A 16,599-nucleotide genomic window follows, 5' to 3' on the forward strand; every position below is an offset into this window, starting at 1 on the left:
ATCCTTTTGGAGGCTGAAGAAATTAGCACAACACTCAGAGCTCCCTCCACTATCATCTTTCACTTGAACTCTATCTTACATTATATTCCACATTGGGTCATTAGACTATCAAACAGTAGGGGCTAAGTAATCACCACAAATAACTGCTAGTTCCTATGTCTACAAACAGTTTTCAAAAGATCTTGGGTTGTCCTTAAAGTTGACTCCAAGCAATTTAGCTGTTTTTAAACCGGTCAACACTGAATCTTGTCATATTTTTAATCCTCACTTAAAATGCATTACATCTGCCTACTGTGGGGTTCTTATACCTTACTCTGAAGCATCTGATACTGAACACTATGAGGGGCAGTGTACTGGAGTAGATGGCCATCAATTTGATGCAGTCTGGCAATGAAAGTGAAATCTGTTCTACCCCCCTCCAGCCCCACCTCAATTCTGCGTTCTCCATCTCTGCTTCTCCTGGGGCTCGTCCACCCCTCTCCCAGGCCTATGTGGGCTGCAGCAGGATCCCCTTGTGACAGAAAACACCCGTTTTCACACCCTATACACTATTGTACTAATCTTTGTGAAAATATGCCTTTTGAGATATCATTTGAAAAACTAAAGGTGCTGGTCAATAATATCATGGTGAGATGTATATAGCAACATTAGATGTAAAGTTATGCACTGAACATGCACTGAACTCATGACTGTAGTATGTTTACCAGACAAGTCTGAGGAGTGGGTAAACCCGGTTCTCAAAGACAAAGGACAAACTGACACCTCTAGCCAGGTGTTATCAAAGCTGATGGGCCATCACCTGTCAAGTGGCCATTTTTTGGCAAAGGGAAGGGGAACAAACAGATCTACATCTTATCAAACAACAGCATGAAACCTCTTTCACCACAAGACAGCTTGCTGCTGTCCTCAGAGCGGGAAGGAACTTTATCAGGAAAATGCATTTCAAAGGGTGACCGAATTATAAAAGTGAGAGGCAAAAACACCCATAGTTATCTTTCCCCCTCCATCTCTCTCTCTCCCCTTCATCCAAGATGATAAAAAAAAAAACAGCCTCTGGACTTGGGGAGATCCTGGCCTGAGAATTTGATCAACCGCGTTACTGGGAACATGTGGTAAGAGATTTTACCTTGAACCAAATCCAGTTTGCTAAGTTTTAGTACTAGGAAGAGTTTTCTCTTTATTTCTTTTGTAACCAGTTCAGACTTTAATGTCTTATACTTGTATTCACTTAAACCTCTGTGTAATTAAATAAACTTTTTTATTCTTTAATCAAAACTAATCCAGTGTTGTTTTTAAACTGAATTGTGTGGGTAACTCCAGTTAGGGTAGCAAACTGTTGTATACTGATCCCCTAAGTGGGGCACCAGACCTAATATATCTGGACTGGCAAGGAGAGGGCTGGACTGCAGAATACATGTTTTGGGAGAAAATTCAGGACTGGGAGTATGTTGGGATCACTCTGCAAGTAGTAATCAAAGCTGGTGAAAGCCAGAGTGAGACTAACATGTGGCTGGCAGGCTACAGCTATACACAGACTCCCAGGGTGTGACCTGCCTGCTGTTTGTCTGTGAGTGCCCAGGCAGGAGCTACAGCTACAAAGTATTGTGAGACACCCCAGGTTGCAGGGCAAGGGTGACACAGCCCCTCACTGGTCTGGATTGCTCCCTGAAATGTCATACCCCAGTACCTCTTCCAGGCTGGGTTCAGCAGGGAGGGGAGGGAAGCAGCAGAGCCATCCTCTTGCTCACAGGATGGGAGGAGGGAGCAGAGCCATCCTAAGTGGCTGGGCTATTTCTGCTCCCCTCTCTCCCTTCCTGTGAGAGCCACTTTGGCTCCTGAGAGGAGCCAGGCAGATTTTTTCCCTCCTTCCTGCAGCAGTTCTGATCGCTTGCTCTTCCCTGGGAGGCAGACAAGCAGGGCAGGCATACAATGAAATCAGCAAGGTTTTTCCCTCAGACAGGGCTGAAATCTGCATCCCTCAGCTAACTAGCTCAAGCTGTAGCAATATTTTTTTGCTGGGTCCTTAAGCACTGATAATAGAAGAACATACAAAAGCCCTTCATCTCTAGGTCACCTATTCAAATCCAGCCCAGGTTGGTAGTGACCAACAGTCATTCCCATCCTAAAGTTGTTCAGTAGTCTGGGTGAAATGACATCATCAGCTCTGGTCTAGAGAATAAGTGTTTATCTCAGAAAAACAACATCACGTCATTGATAGTGACTGGTTCCACTGAAAGTCTCGACATTGGCTAAAAGTTGAACAGGAAATCAAACTATAATTTTGATTCACAAGGGCCCCTCCAAGTTACAGTTAAAGTACATTGGAGAAGAGAGAGAGAAGTGTGTGGTTTCCTGTGCTGTACTGTTTCTAACCCTATTTAAAAAAGTCAAGAAAGGGGAGTGACTCATTCTCTGTAGCTTTCAAGTTAGAGTCTTTCCCAGAATTAAATCTGATTTTCAGCCATGTTTTACTCATTCAGTGTATATGGCCTGTGTTGACCTAATATGTTAATTAGAAAACACCTAGCAAAGATTTCTGCAGGAGTGAAGTTAGTGAGCTAACTTAGTGAACTTCATTCAGATCATTTGCAAGAAAAATGGATGGTCTTTTGCGGTTTTGTTTTTTTAACCATACATGTAATGCAATACCTGCCTAGGATACTGGCATAAAGCTGCCTCTTATATATACAGTCATGAGCTTTCCCTGAAACCTTTATACAGTTAATACCCCACTCATTATTTCAGGCCATTGTTATCATCTAGTCGGATCTCCTGCATAACACAGACCATGGTCAGGCCTTGATCTCTTGCATGCAGGTATTAGAAACTTGAGACCATTTTCCTGATGCTCAAGGCCTATGAATTATCTAGAAACATGTCACGATTTTAATGACAAATAAGACATCTGACTTGTATTCCTCCCCCCGCCAATAATCTCACACGCTGTCCAAAGAGCAACTACTGCATATTCCAACGAGTCCTATATAGGTACAGGTGGGTATTTTGGCTCAGTTTATCTTCATAGTCCTTCACTGCTCCCCTCTTTTAGGGCCTATCCTGCAAAGTGCTGACTGCTCTGTGCTTCTACTGACATCTACTGCACTTATTACTTCCAACTTCACAGGATCGAGTCCCTCGTTCTCTCACATGTTCTTCCAAAGGATATGTAATTGGCTCACCTATTCTTCAGGCCATGGAGAACTGAACATAGCTTCTTGTGGAGCTTAGTCCAATGACGTACCATACTGTAATCTGGGAACCTGAACTCTGCGGGCTCTTAGGTGGGGTCTATACTAAAAAGTTAGTTACGTCACTCAGGGGAGTGAAAAATCCACACTCCCGAGTGACATAGTTAAGATTGTTATGCTTATAAGAAGCACACGGAATTTTAAAAAAGGGGATAAGGCAATACGCCGCATTTATTGAGAGTACAGTTCAAGCATTAAATTTAGTATATGCTTCCATTTACCACTCCCCCACCAAAAAAAAAGGTTCTGCAGCTGGATCTTATAGTTACCAGTCCTTAGTGTTGCTCTGTCACTTCCAGTGGCCAGCTGAAACTGCACACAAGGGAGAGAGAGCTGGACTCTGTCGAGCGTGTTCAAAGCTCCGATGTTGATGCAGAATGAACCCAAAGTCCCACAGCAATACACCCTTTTTTATAGTAATAAGTTCCCATACAAGTCTTTGGACCTTGTGGTGTTACACCGGAGCTGTTCAAGGTTGCTTTAATTAGCATTATTTGGGTTGTTACTGGGAGTTATTCCCAGCTGTTTCTTATCTCGTCCCTTTGGCTTCACTCTTTATCTTGTTCTTGGGGTGTATGCCTTTGCTTTAGGGTCGTTAATTTGCCATCTGGGTGAAAGTTGGTGCCTCTTGACTCCTCCACTTCCTTCTTGACCATCTGACCTAGCTGGCTGTTCTTTCTTAGTTAATTACCATCCATTCTTCACTTACACCAAACTGTAAATAAGGCAATTACAGCCATAAAATTTCTATCCTTCTAAAAACAATTATTAAACACAATTAGTAAAGAATAAATTCAGAACAATTTCTTCTTACTAATTCAAGGCTACAATTTGGGCTAGTGGTTTTAATTTGAGGCTAAAATTTTTTTTTTTTTTTTTTACTAATTTAAAGCTGCCAAAATAAGCAAAATAAAGTACAATTTTACTTGAAACAATTTCTTCCCACTAGGCTTTTTGTCTACAAGATGACCTAATCCCTGGTGCTAGGTTGATGGGAGAATTCTTCTGCCAACCAAGCTACTGCTTCTCCTGGATGTGGATTAACTACAGTGATAGGAAAATCCTTCCTGTTGCTGTAGTGAGTGTCTACACTGACGTGCTACAGCAGTGCTGTAGCAGTCTGATGATAGAATGTGGAGCAGGCTGCTGGAGCTCTACTAATATAAAAGCATTAATCCCTATATTTCTTTAAGTAAGATTTTCCCTACAATACGGAACAGTTTTTTCTCCCCTTGGGCAACCACTTACTTTCTCAGACAAATCAATGTTTTGGCTGTCTACACTAATCTTAAATCTAAGGGTTAATTTAAACACCTGTTTGTACCACAACACTGCAAATACCCTCTGATTCCAACATATGGAATCACCAGCACTTTAAATTTATAATGAGCCAATAGTCATACTTCACAATTCTATGGCATGTTACCTGACCATCTCAAGGCCCTTTACAAACATTAAAGAAACAATCTTTGTCGTGCCTCTGTATCTTCATTTTACAGATGTGGAACGCACACAGCAAGGTTAAATGACTTGCCAGAGGTCACAGAACAATCCATTTTCAGTTCTTAGTTCTGCCAGTCAATATTCCTGAGTTCTCTTTCTGGCAGTTACCATTAGACACACTACTTCCCCAAGCAGTGACCTTCAGAACAAAGCTGTATAATAAGCAGATCCCTGGTTTAATTCTTTAAAGCCAACTCTTGTTTAAAAAAAAGAAATATAGGCACCACACAGCCATTTGTTTGCTGTGTCAAATACATGCAACAAATATTAAATATAAAAAAATTAAACTGTTCCTAAAAGCATCTGTGTAAAACTTGCAGTCCCAAAGTAAGTCTTCAACAATACCATTTATAGATATGAAAACAGTCCAGGCCATTTATTTACACTGTATAGTATATTCTCTATTTTCAGTTGCTGTTACTTGTCAATGCTTTTTTGTCAGCAGCCTTAGATTGTATTAGTGCTACAGGATGATATTATTCCTTCAAGACATTAAAGATTCTGAAGCTGAATACACCATCCAGTTAGCTGAAAATGAGGCAAAATGAATGTCTCCTGCACAAAGTATGAAAACACAACAAAACATGGTTTTAACATTCTGTAGAGTCTATAGAGTTTGCATCATAGTAGATTTCAGCTCTACCATTATCATTTGATCTACCCATATGCAATTAACATATTTACCTTATTATTTTCTAACATGCTGCAGTTCGGGGCAGCTAGAACTTCAGTTAGCAAAAAGGAAAATAACAAATTAAAAATAAAAATAAGTTATTCTAATAATAAATATAACTTGTATTGTGTTCCAAAGAGTACAAGTCTGTTATTTTGATGAGCTGCCCAGGAGAGTGAATTTCAGAGGCACAAGTCCACTGATGAGAATGTCCAGCCAGCAGATGTGGTGGCACGTGCAAGGATAAGTTCTGAGAGCAAGCTTTTTACATTTGATCTGCTGAGATGGGGAGCAGGATAAGATGTGACCTCTGACAAAAAAGCAGGTCGCAGCTGATTTAAGGTAAGACATCAACATAATCTCCTTCTTCAACTTCTGTAAAGAAAGCAGCATAACAGCATGTGATCATTTGTACATTCCAATGCTCTTTTAGGAGGAGGAAAGAGGAGCTTGTTCTAAAATAACACATTTTATTTTGGTTTTTGAGATGAAATCATTCAATGTTCTGGACACCAATTAAATATGACTGCAGTTAGGACTAGCGTCTTGCAGATTTGGCCTCCCAAGACCACTCCTCCACCACTCATCTGAGTGAAATTGCCTGAAACTCAAGCTGAGGAGACTCTGCATTGTTCTTCTTCAAGACCAGACAGCTCAGTTCTTGAACTATCATATCCATGAAGTATAGTTAGGAATGCCTCATAGAAAGAAATACTCAACTGATTCTGAGTGGAAACAGTTTACAAGACAGGTCAGTGGTTCTGATTGCCATTGCTGCGACATATCCTTCCATTACGTACAATAGTTCCAGATAGAAAGGCAGTTGTAAACTGTAGGGTAAAAGAACCTAAGACTCCTTTTCTCTGAGAATAATAAATGTAATGCTAACTAACTTCTGTATTTAGTTGGGGACAAGGATGAGATTTAAGCTCTTCAGACCCTCATCTCCCTCTCCATTAGCTTAGATGTCCTTTCAAGCAGATATCTGGGCAGAACATTCCGTATATTACTTTCACATATTCAAATTTTGTGAGAGAAAGGAAGTTTAGCAGAGGCCCAGCCACTTGTAGATCTTGGTCAGAAAGCTGGCAAAAGGATATTGTGGTTTCCTTTAAGAGGCACCAGTTGCCTCTCCAGGTACCCAATGGCAGACAAACATTATTTTTAACCTCAACTCATCTGTGCAACTCAGTAGCATTACACAGGAGCCAAGGCTGCTGCAAAGTGGAGCTTTATGTAGAAAGGAACAGAAATGGTATAAAAATAAATACAAACTACGTTTCCAATCCCAAAGTGTTATGACAAATGCCTACACCAGGGATAGGCAACCTTTCAGAAGTGGTGTGCCGAGTCTTCACTTATTCACTTTAATTTAAGGTTTCGCGTGCCGGTAATACATGTTAACGTTTTTTAGACGGCCTCTCTCTATAAGTCTATATTATATAACGAAACTATTGTTTTATGTAAAGTAAACAAGGTTTTCAAAATGTTTAAGAAGCTTCCTTTAAAATTAAATTAAAATGCTGATCTTACACCGCCAGCCTGCTCAGCCCGCTTCCAGCCTGGGGTTCTGTTCACGTAGGCCTGCAGTGGGCTGAGTGGGGCGACTCGAAGTCAGGGCAGAGGGCTGGGGTGTGTGTGGAGGTGCAGGGCAGAAGGCTGGGTGTTGGGGGGGGGGGGGGGGGGGGGGTGGGGGGGTGCAGGGCAGAAGGCTGGGTGTTGGGGGCGACTCGAGGTCAGGGCAGAGGGCTGGGGTGTGTGCGGAGGTGCAGGGCAGAAGGCTGGGTGTTGGAGGAGGTCAGGGCAGAGAGCTGGAGGGTGCGTGGAGGTGCAGGGAGAGGGCTGGGTGTGGGGGAGTGCAGGGCAGAGGGCTGGGGTGTGTGTGTGGGAGGTGCAGGGCAGAGGGCTGGGGTGCTCGGCTCATGGTGGTGCTCATGGCAGGGGGCTGGAAGGGATATGCCCTGTTCCACCCCCTTCCCCCAGGCTCCGTCCCTACCTCTCTCTGCCTCCTCTACGCAGCAAGGAGCACGCTGCGCTTGGCTCGGCTCCCCCTCGCAAGGGCCGTCGCCGGCAGGGAGAGGGGCTGGAATGCACCACATTGTGGGAAGAAACGGGGGACGGGGGGAGCTTGGCTGCCGCAGGACCAAGCTTCTGCCTCCTGCCTCCGCAGGGGAGAGCTGTGCGCGGGGGGCTGAGTGGGGTGGGGGGCCGGGACCCCCCACACCGCTCTCCCCTGCAGGGGCAGGAGGCAGAAGCTTGGTCCTGCGGCAGCCAAGCTTCCCTCCTCCCCCTTTCCCCCAGCGTGGCGCTTTCCGGCACCTCCGCACCTCCTCTCACCGGGTAGGCAGCGCGCCACTCAGAATCGGCTTGCGTGCAGTGTTTGGCACGCGTGCCGTAGGTTGCCGACCCCTGCTCTAAAGCAATGCAAGAGCTGCATTCCTTACGCCGCTTTAGATGTCAGGGATAGGGCTTAGCTCTTACTGAGGGATCCAGGTAAAAATATATTTCAGTTAACTATTAGCATTTACTTGTCATTTTAAGTCTACCTATGTGTTCCATTAATGATTACCCTTAAAAACTGTGCCATTTAAACATAAAATGTCAGTTCACCTTAAATTAGGAGCAATTTCAAAGATCGCCATTCAGGGCTCCAGGCTACCCACAAGAGTAACTCACACAGAGGATTGGAAACTTTGTGAATTCATATAGCCAATGTGCCTAAGTGAGGACTCTTGCGTCATGCATACACGATTCCTACACTTTTGCTGGTATAAGCACTTACTCTTGTGGGGAAGCAATTCTAATGGAGAAACGGTTTATAATGACAAAAACAATGAGGAGTACTTGTGGCACCTTAGAGACTAACAAATTTATTTGGGCATAAACTTTCATGGGCTAAAATGATGCACCTGATGAAGTGGGTTTTAGCCCATGAAAGCTTATGCCCAAATAAATTTGTTAGTCTCTAAGGTGTCACAAGGTCTCCTCATTGTTTTTGCTGATACAGGCTACCACGGCTATCACTCTGAAACCTTTCTAATGACAGTTCACATTGCTTGATTAACTCAGCAATTAAGCATTATTCAGCACTTCTTAAAGTCTTTTGTTCTGTGTCAACAGCACTGTCCAAGTTAACAGTTACCACTCTTACTAAATTCATCCTAACACAACCAAGGGCATGTTACAGTAAAGACACATGACTACAATCAAAGTATACTATATCTGAGAGCCTCATAATTTTTAATGTATTTATCCTAAACACCTTGGTGAAGCGTTAGGCACATTTTACAATTGGGGAACTGAGACGGAAACAAAGTGAGTTGCCCAGCTCACAGAAGATGACTATGGTAAAGCAAGGATTGACCTTGGGTCTTACAACTAGCAGGACAGTGCCCTAACCACTGGATCATACTTCCTCCCTACATTTTTATTTTTAGGACAGGTTGGATTTAAGATTACTTATGATGTTAGAACACAAAGCAAAACAAAAAAACGATGAGTTTGAAGTTAGATTATATTTTTTCCCTGAGGCCCTCAAAGATAATTTACAAAAAGAAGAACAGGAGTACTTGTGGCACCTTAGAGACTAACAAATTTATTAGAGCATAAGCTTTCGTGGAGTACTCCTGTTCTTCTTTTTGCGGATACAGACTAACACGGCTGTTACTCTGAAAGATAATTTAGTTAGTTTGTGCTATTTTTGGTATGAAGGTAATTTAGGACCCGGTCTCTCACTGAAATCAGTGGACTCAGCACCTTATAGGAACTATATTGTAAATAGCCATACTGAAGTAATGCATACTGACAATATTTTTATTTAAATCTTAAAACATTACGGGTCAAATCCCAACTCCATCAAAGTAATTATGTATGTCTTTGTCCCCATTTTCATTAGGGAGCTATTTAGCTAATGTCACTGGTAGGATTTTGATCACTTAGACAGAATATGTAATTTTTGCTTTTCATCTTGAAATAAAAAGAAAGTTTAAAATCAAGTATAGGGGACTCAATGATTCAGGAATGCAAAATATTTTGCCTCTAGCGCATGGGTTCAGATCCAGCCTGTGTTGGTATTACTTAAGATTATAACCATCCGGAGGGTGCATCGGAGGCAAGAATTCTGAGTATCACTCCTGACTCTCACCATGACATACTAAGAGAGTTTAGATGAATTCTCAAACCTTTCTGTGCCTCAGTTTTACCCATCTACAGTAGGTTGAATAGATTTTCACATGCCTGCTCATTGTGACACGGACACCTATTCTCAGAGTTGCCATTATATTGTTACTAACTTGCACCTTTATTGGCAGACTAAGAAAGGCTGACAGAGCTCCCTTCTCACTCTTAAATGTGATTCAAAGTGTTATTGAAACACTGTGGCAAGGACTGAGTGGGAAATGTGTAGAACTGCGGTCTGGGCTCTCTGTGCACTGAGGATAAACAGAAGGGATTCACTCTCAGAACGGTCAATCCAGTACTAGGCTAAAAAGACAGAAATAAACCTCTTACCATCATAAACTTCAGTCACCTCTACCTCGGATTTCCTTACTCTCCTCCTTGGGGGCTTCGGTCTCCTTACTGGGTAGCGAAGGTTGATGACGAGTCCTTGATTTGGCTTTTCATATGCGTATATTAAATCCTTTATTGTTTTGAAGACCCGTTGTGGAACGTCTTCAGAAGTCTGAAGGAAAGTGAAAAAAGCATTGCCATTGCATGTATTTTTCATCCATAGAGTGACCCTATTTCCCAAACGGAAAACAGGACACCATCTGGCGCGGGGCTGTCCTGAGCCACTTGGCCAAGCTCCCTCCCCCCTGCACAGGGCTGGCGTCGCTGCTTGCCCAAGCACTGCCTGTACCCCGCCCGAGTCCTACCTACCCCAGGCATGGGGCTGGCATCACCGCTCACCCTCCCCGCCCGCACATTGGCAAAAGCAAACAGGACAAATGCCCACTTTTGCCAAAAAAGTGGGAATGGCCGGGACAAGGCTTAAAAAAGGGACTGTCCGGCCAAAACAGGACATATGGTCACTCTATTCATTCAGAGTCCTGTAAGTGCGTGACCAGTAGTTCATTCTTAACTGAATGCTGAACAGATATGGTGACTGATAAATAAAAATAAAATGTTCAGTTATTTATAAAAGCACCAATCTTATCATAGAGAGAAGTGCTCATGTCGCAGCTACAGAGCTAGCTGTACCTCTGTCCCCGCTCTGGTCTCTCTGAGTGTACCCTCTTTGGTGATGCAACTCTTGTCCTTATCTGTCTTAGGGTGGAACCACACAAGTCTCCCACTCTAAGACTGGGATCTGGTGCTTGTACCCTGTGTATACCAACCACTTATCACTCTGTAAGACCAACTGGATTTTAGGCACCTGCATTTCTTTCCTTTGGGAATCTATGACCAGTGGTATAGTGACCAAAAGCCTCCTTAAAACAAAGTATTTGTATTTATCAGTTGGATTAAAAGCGTTAGAGAGAAAAGGATTTTAGAGTAAACAGCCTACATGCGTATTTAGTCTGACGCTTTGCTACAAGCTAAAACAGACAGCCTTTCCTCTTAAGTTAAAGGAATGTGGTTTGGCTCTGCCCTTTTAGGAAACCACAGAACTCTTGGCACCCAGCCTGAATTCAGTTTCAGTCCCAGAGACTGTCCTTTTGAGGCCTCGTCTACACTAGAAAAGGTTTGCCAGGATAGCTGTTCCAGCAAATCTTCCTAGTGTAGAAACAGCTTATGTCCTAAAAAAATAAAATAGAAAGTGCTTCTGCTATAGCTTATACTTGGTTTCCCGAGTGAAATAAGATATGCTGATATATCTGCATCTACACTGAGGCTAGTGCCAGTCAAGAAATACTGTTAAAAAGAGAGAGAGAGAGAGAGAGAGAGAGAGAGAGAAGTCACACTCTTAGCTGACATTTTTATGCCAGGGAAACTTTCTAGTGTACACCTTGCCTGAATTTCTCAAATAATCAATCTGACCCACCCTGTTCTAAATGTTTTTGTTGCTTCCCCAGAACAGCAGCTCTCCTGCCGGCATAATTAAACTACCCGCAACAAGCGGCGTTAGCTATGGCGGCAGGAGAGCCTCTCCTGTCAACATAGCGCTGTCCACACCAGCACTTTTGCTGGTGAAACTTAAGTCGGTCAGTGGAGCGTTTTTTTCACACTCCTGACTGACAAAAGTTTTATCGACAAAAGTGGTAATGTAGACACAGCCTTAGGGAATCAAAGTTCACGTTCCAAACATCATCCATCACATTCAGCTGGGTGTATAGCAGTCTCCTATGCCCAACATTGTAAACAGCACTGAGACACTCGGGAGGTGGTCATGTATGTGATTGAGGGCCCAGGCTGCTGTGATCGAGGGGAGAAGGCTTTCAAGAATTGTGGTGAGAAAGATAAGGCTTGGAAGTTATCCGCCTATAAAAAAGAGTATGCTGTAATGCCAATTCCAAGTGTTCCAAAATCAGGAGATTGGCTTAAAAAGGATACTTTTTAAAAAGTACTTTTGAGTTATTTTTGTCTTCTGACATCATAGTCTTTAGGTTGAACAGTCTGTCTGCAAACTTTGCTCTGCAACCATAAAGGACAGAATGAATAAACACAGGCCATCAAATTCGACTCAGATACCCACCACCAATACCTGATGCCCCTGGAATACCAGGGAATTAGTTTGGTGAGATATCCCCAGATGATCCTAGCAAGCAGTCTATACTCTATGGTGTAGAGGAAAGCAACAAAATAAAATAAATAAAGCAGAATGCCCTTGCTTAGAAATCCAGCCCAAATCAGTAATGCTCAAAAGCAGCTCTCGGAGCATTACAGTCACACAAAAATATTATATACAGATCTTTTTAAAAGGAAAGGACTAATTCCAAAATTCAAAATCCCTTAACATTCAGAAGCACAAGGTGTTTGTACACAGGACCCAGCAATGCCTTTGGTGAAATGGAAGCGCATTCCATCAGAAAAAGGAAGACAAAGTATGTGAGTAGATACTCAAGAGAGATTTTATGCTGTCAAAAAGACATGGTCAAATCAGTAGCTATGGGCAAGCCACACAATAAATGATGGATACAAAGAGATTACTGTGGAGCTAGCAATAGTGTGTTACTTCCAAGCTAGTGGGTAATGACAAAAAGTGTTGTCAAGGGTTGTGTGGGGTAGAATGCAGGTATGAAAATACCTTGTGAAGGTGAGATTTTATGTATATGATTTTTTAATCAGAAAATGACATTAAACAATATTTTTTCTTGCAGATGAAATGACATTTTTTACCTGAATCCGAAGGTAACCTTCATGTTCCCTGAAGATTCGATAAGTGTAGATTAGCCGTTCAAAGCTGTGAAGAGATACCCTTTCATAAGTTGTTTTTTATCAACATTCAAGGAACAACAATGGCTAGACACCACTACGTCTAAAACTTTTGGTGGAAGTATTTTTTTTTTAAATGTAAACCAAGCTAAAACAATAAACGACTAAAACCCCAGGGAGCCAATCTCTGGAAATGTCTGTCATTATATTTTTTGCTAACAACAATTACAAACCATTTAAATCTCTTCTAAAGTACAAAGTATGTCACTTGTACAAACAGCTATTTTAGAAAATGCTTAGCCATTTAATTAGTGAAGATAGATACCCCAAAGCTAACTCTGCAGCCTAAATCTAAAGAAAAAGCAGGAGTTCCTTAAAACAGAAATAGTGTCCATTTACCTTTTTAAAAGGGCACCTGAAGTGTATTTTGTGCATTTATAAACACTTGCTTTCAAGCACTACCATGAAAGAAGGATACTGGAGAGTTTTGGGCACACATTCATTTTTACATTAGATTTATGTTAGGGCTGTCAATTAATCACAGTTAACTCAAGCAATTAAATCAACACAAATTAACTCGATTAAAAAATTAATCACGATTAAACACAATTATAATCACGTTGTAAAATAATAATAGAATATCAATTTAAATTTATTATATTTTTTGATATTTTCTACATTTTCAAATATACTTATTTCAGTTACAATACAGAATACAAAGTATACAATGCTCACTTTATATTATTATTTCTGATTACAAATATTTGCACTGTAAAAAGATAAATAAAAGAAACAGTATTTTTCTATTCATCTCATGCAAGTACTGTAGTGCAATCTCTTTATCATGACAGTGCAATTTACAAATGTAGATTTTTTTTATTTTTTTACATAACTGCACCCAAAATAAAACAATGTAAAACTTTAGAGCCTACAAGTCTACTGAGTCCTAAATCTTGTTCAACCAATCTCTAAGACAAACAAGTTTGTTTACATTTACAGGATATAATGCTGCCCACTTCTTATTTACAATGTCACCTGAAAGTGAGAACAGGCGATCACATGGCACTTTTGTAGCTGGCATTGCAGAATATTTACATGCCAGATATTCTAAACATTCATATGCCCCTTCATGCTTCAACCTCCATTCCAGAGGACATGCGTCCATGCTGATGACGGGTTCTGCTCAATAACGATCCAAAGCAGTGTGGACTGATTTCACCTGAGTCAGATGCCACCAACAGAAGGTTGATTTTCTTTTTTTGGTGGTTTGGGTTCTGTAGTTTCCCCATCAGAGTGTTGCTCTTTTAAGACTTCTGAAGGCATGCTGAACACCTCATCCCTCTCAGATTTTGGAAGGCACTTCAGATTCTTAAACCTTGGGTCGAGTGCTGTAGCTAGCTTTAGAAATCTCACATTGATACCTTCTTTGCATTTTGTCAAATCTGCAATGAAAGTGTTCTTAAAACGAACAACATATGCTGGGCCATCATCTGAGACTGCTATAACATGAACTATATGGCATAACGTGGGTAAAACCACAGAGCAGGAGACATACAATTCTCCTCCCAAGGAGTTCAGTCACAAATTTAATTAACACTTTTTTAAACGAGCATCATCAGCTGGAAGCATGAAGGAGCATACAAATATTTAGCATATCTGGCATGTAAATACCTTGCAATGCTGGCTACAAAAGTGCCATGCGAACATCTGTTCTGACTTTCAGGTGACATTGTAAATAAGAATCGGACAGCATTTATCTCCTGTAAATGCAAACAAACTTGTTTGTCTTAGCGATTGGCTGAATAAGATGTAGGACTGAGTGCACTTGTAGGCTATAAAGTTTTACATTATTTTATTTTTGAGTGTAGTTATGTAAAAAAATAAAAAATTCTACATTTGTAAGTTGCACTTCCATGATAAAGAGGTTGCTCTACAGTAATTGTAGGAGATTAATTGAAAAATACTATTTCTTTTGTCTTTTTTACAGTGCAAATATTTGTAATAAAAATAATAATATAAAGTGAGCACTGTACACTTTGTATTCTGTGTTGTAATTGAAATAGAATACCATTTATTTAAATATTTTTGGATGTTTTCTACATTTGCAAATATGTCTATTATTGTTTAATAGTGCAATTACAACTGTGATTAATTGCGATTTTTTTTTAATCTTGTGATTAATTGTTTTATTTGTTTAACAACCCTAATTTACAGGGCTTTGGAGCAGAGCCCGGAGCTTGAGTGCGGAGCAGCTCTGGAGCAGTGGAGCTGCAGATTGTTGCCTGGAGCTGAAGCAGAGCCGGAGCACAGCTCCAAAGCCTTGCTAATTTATCTAGAGTTTTCAGACCCTGGAAACAGACATCTGTTTGTCTGATGTGGTTGCTTCAAGTTATGTTTTAAAAACAAAGGGTGGTTAAATGTGACTATGTAAAAATAGCACTTTCTTCGCATGCAAGATCTGTTCAGGTAGTTTTTAGGATTCAGATTTGCTTATCTTAGATTAAAGTAATCTTCTTGTTGTTCCTGTGCAGAAGCAGCACAGCTCAGAGCCTGTCTGTAGTGCAGTCACTAGGTGTGACTGCGGATGGAGTAGACATACCAAAGCTAACTTTAATTTAGACAGCTCAGGTCCAGAACAATGAAGCTGTGGCAGCACAAACTTTAACGTGGGCTATCCAAACCTACCCAGAACCCTAAAGCTTGGCCTGCCCCTGGGGATTCCAGGTATGATAATAAGCCAGGTCACTTTAACCTGGAGTATATCTGATTGGGCTGAATTGCAGCTAGAGATATATATGGGACTTGACCTTTAACATACTACCATGCCAACAGTATGCAAAGCATCCTGTGTGCCACCCTTCCAACCTTTTCAATTTCAGGGACTTCTAACTACCAGCATCTCCCTCATGCCAGAGGTGTTTACCGCCCTCCCCTCCCTGCCATGCCCAAAGTCTTCACTCCCTCCTATGCCAGAGGCAATGTGTGCCTCTTTCTTCTGCAGAAGTATTTTGTACACTAGCTAGGGATATGCAGCATATTTAAGTTTCTGGCCTGTGAGATCACTTTCACATTTGCTACTTATTCACCTTTAAGGATGTAATAACTTCCACTTCTGATTGTCTTAAAATTAATACAATTTTTAAATATAAGTACAGTACTTACAAAACACAAAGACACAAGGCTCCTGCCACGCTCTCGCTCTCTCGTAATAAAAAGCTGCCATCCTTGCCTTTCTTGCTTAGTAATTCTTCACAGGTTTTTCTCGTTATGTTTCCATGATAAAATGGGAACTCCATGGAAGAACAGCAATCAGACCCCTTGCCTTTATAACTGATTCCAGGTGAATTCAGCAGTCTGGCATGAAAATGAAGTTGGCTAGAGGATGTTGAAACTGAAACTGTTTGCTAGGAGAAGATTTTCTTGAAGCATTGAGTGTGTCAGTGGGTTCATCTGTGTGGTTGTTACTGACCGTTCTGGAAAGCTCTTCTAGCAGACAGAGAGCAAATGAATATGATCAACACAGGAAATGTGAAATGGCCAATGGTGTAGCTGAAATAGGCCCCATCCTCCAACGCTTCATTATAAGATCATGTTTTCCAATGCTCATAGCTTTGGAAAAGTTTAATCTATTGGGCTGATATTTTTCCTGTTAGGTGTGCACCTCAGGTGTGTGTGTGTGGGGGGGGCGGGTGTGAAGGGGGAAGAAGGGGAGTATTCGCAAACGTTGCTCGACTATTTGAGAACAAAATTAGAGAAAAACATGTTTTACCCATGTTAAAAATTGTACACAACCATTTTGTGGAGCAGCTGTAGCTGTAGTGCAGCCATGATTTAGAACATGGAATGTGAAATTTGGCTGGG

The 16,599-nt window shown here is 41.4% G+C and overlaps 1 protein-coding gene across 1 annotated transcript; it reads right to left on the reverse strand.

The window, feature by feature from the left end:
• Nucleotides 1-3,409: 3,409 nt before the first annotated feature.
• On the reverse strand, nt 3,410-16,213 carry SH2D1B (SH2 domain containing 1B). Its single transcript, XM_034790741.1, has 4 exons — nt 15,901-16,213; nt 12,703-12,766; nt 9,934-10,105; nt 3,410-5,799 (listed from the first exon to the last, which is right to left on the reverse strand). The coding sequence occupies exons 1-4, from the start codon at nt 16,032-16,034 to the stop codon at nt 5,762-5,764; spliced, it is 408 nt and encodes a 135-aa protein (XP_034646632.1). The 5' UTR covers nt 16,035-16,213; the 3' UTR covers nt 3,410-5,761.
• Between the last annotated feature and the right edge of the window lie 386 nt (nt 16,214-16,599).

This window comes from Trachemys scripta, chromosome 1, assembly GCF_013100865.1.
Source record: "Trachemys scripta elegans isolate TJP31775 chromosome 1, CAS_Tse_1.0, whole genome shotgun sequence".
NCBI classification, from domain to species: domain Eukaryota; kingdom Metazoa; phylum Chordata; order Testudines; family Emydidae; genus Trachemys; species Trachemys scripta.

Coding starts and splice junctions, on each gene's coding strand:
- SH2D1B (XM_034790741.1), bottom strand. CDS start 16,034: ATGGAGTTCCCATTTTATCATGGAAACATAACGAGAAAAACCTGTGAA. Junction 12,767..15,900: donor GCCTTGTGTCTTTGTGTTTT/GTAAGTACTGTA, acceptor ATCTCTTCACAG/CTTTGAACGGCTAATCTACA. Junction 10,106..12,702: donor AAGGTTACCTTCGGATTCAG/GTAAAAAATGTC, acceptor ACTTTCCTTCAG/ACTTCTGAAGACGTTCCACA.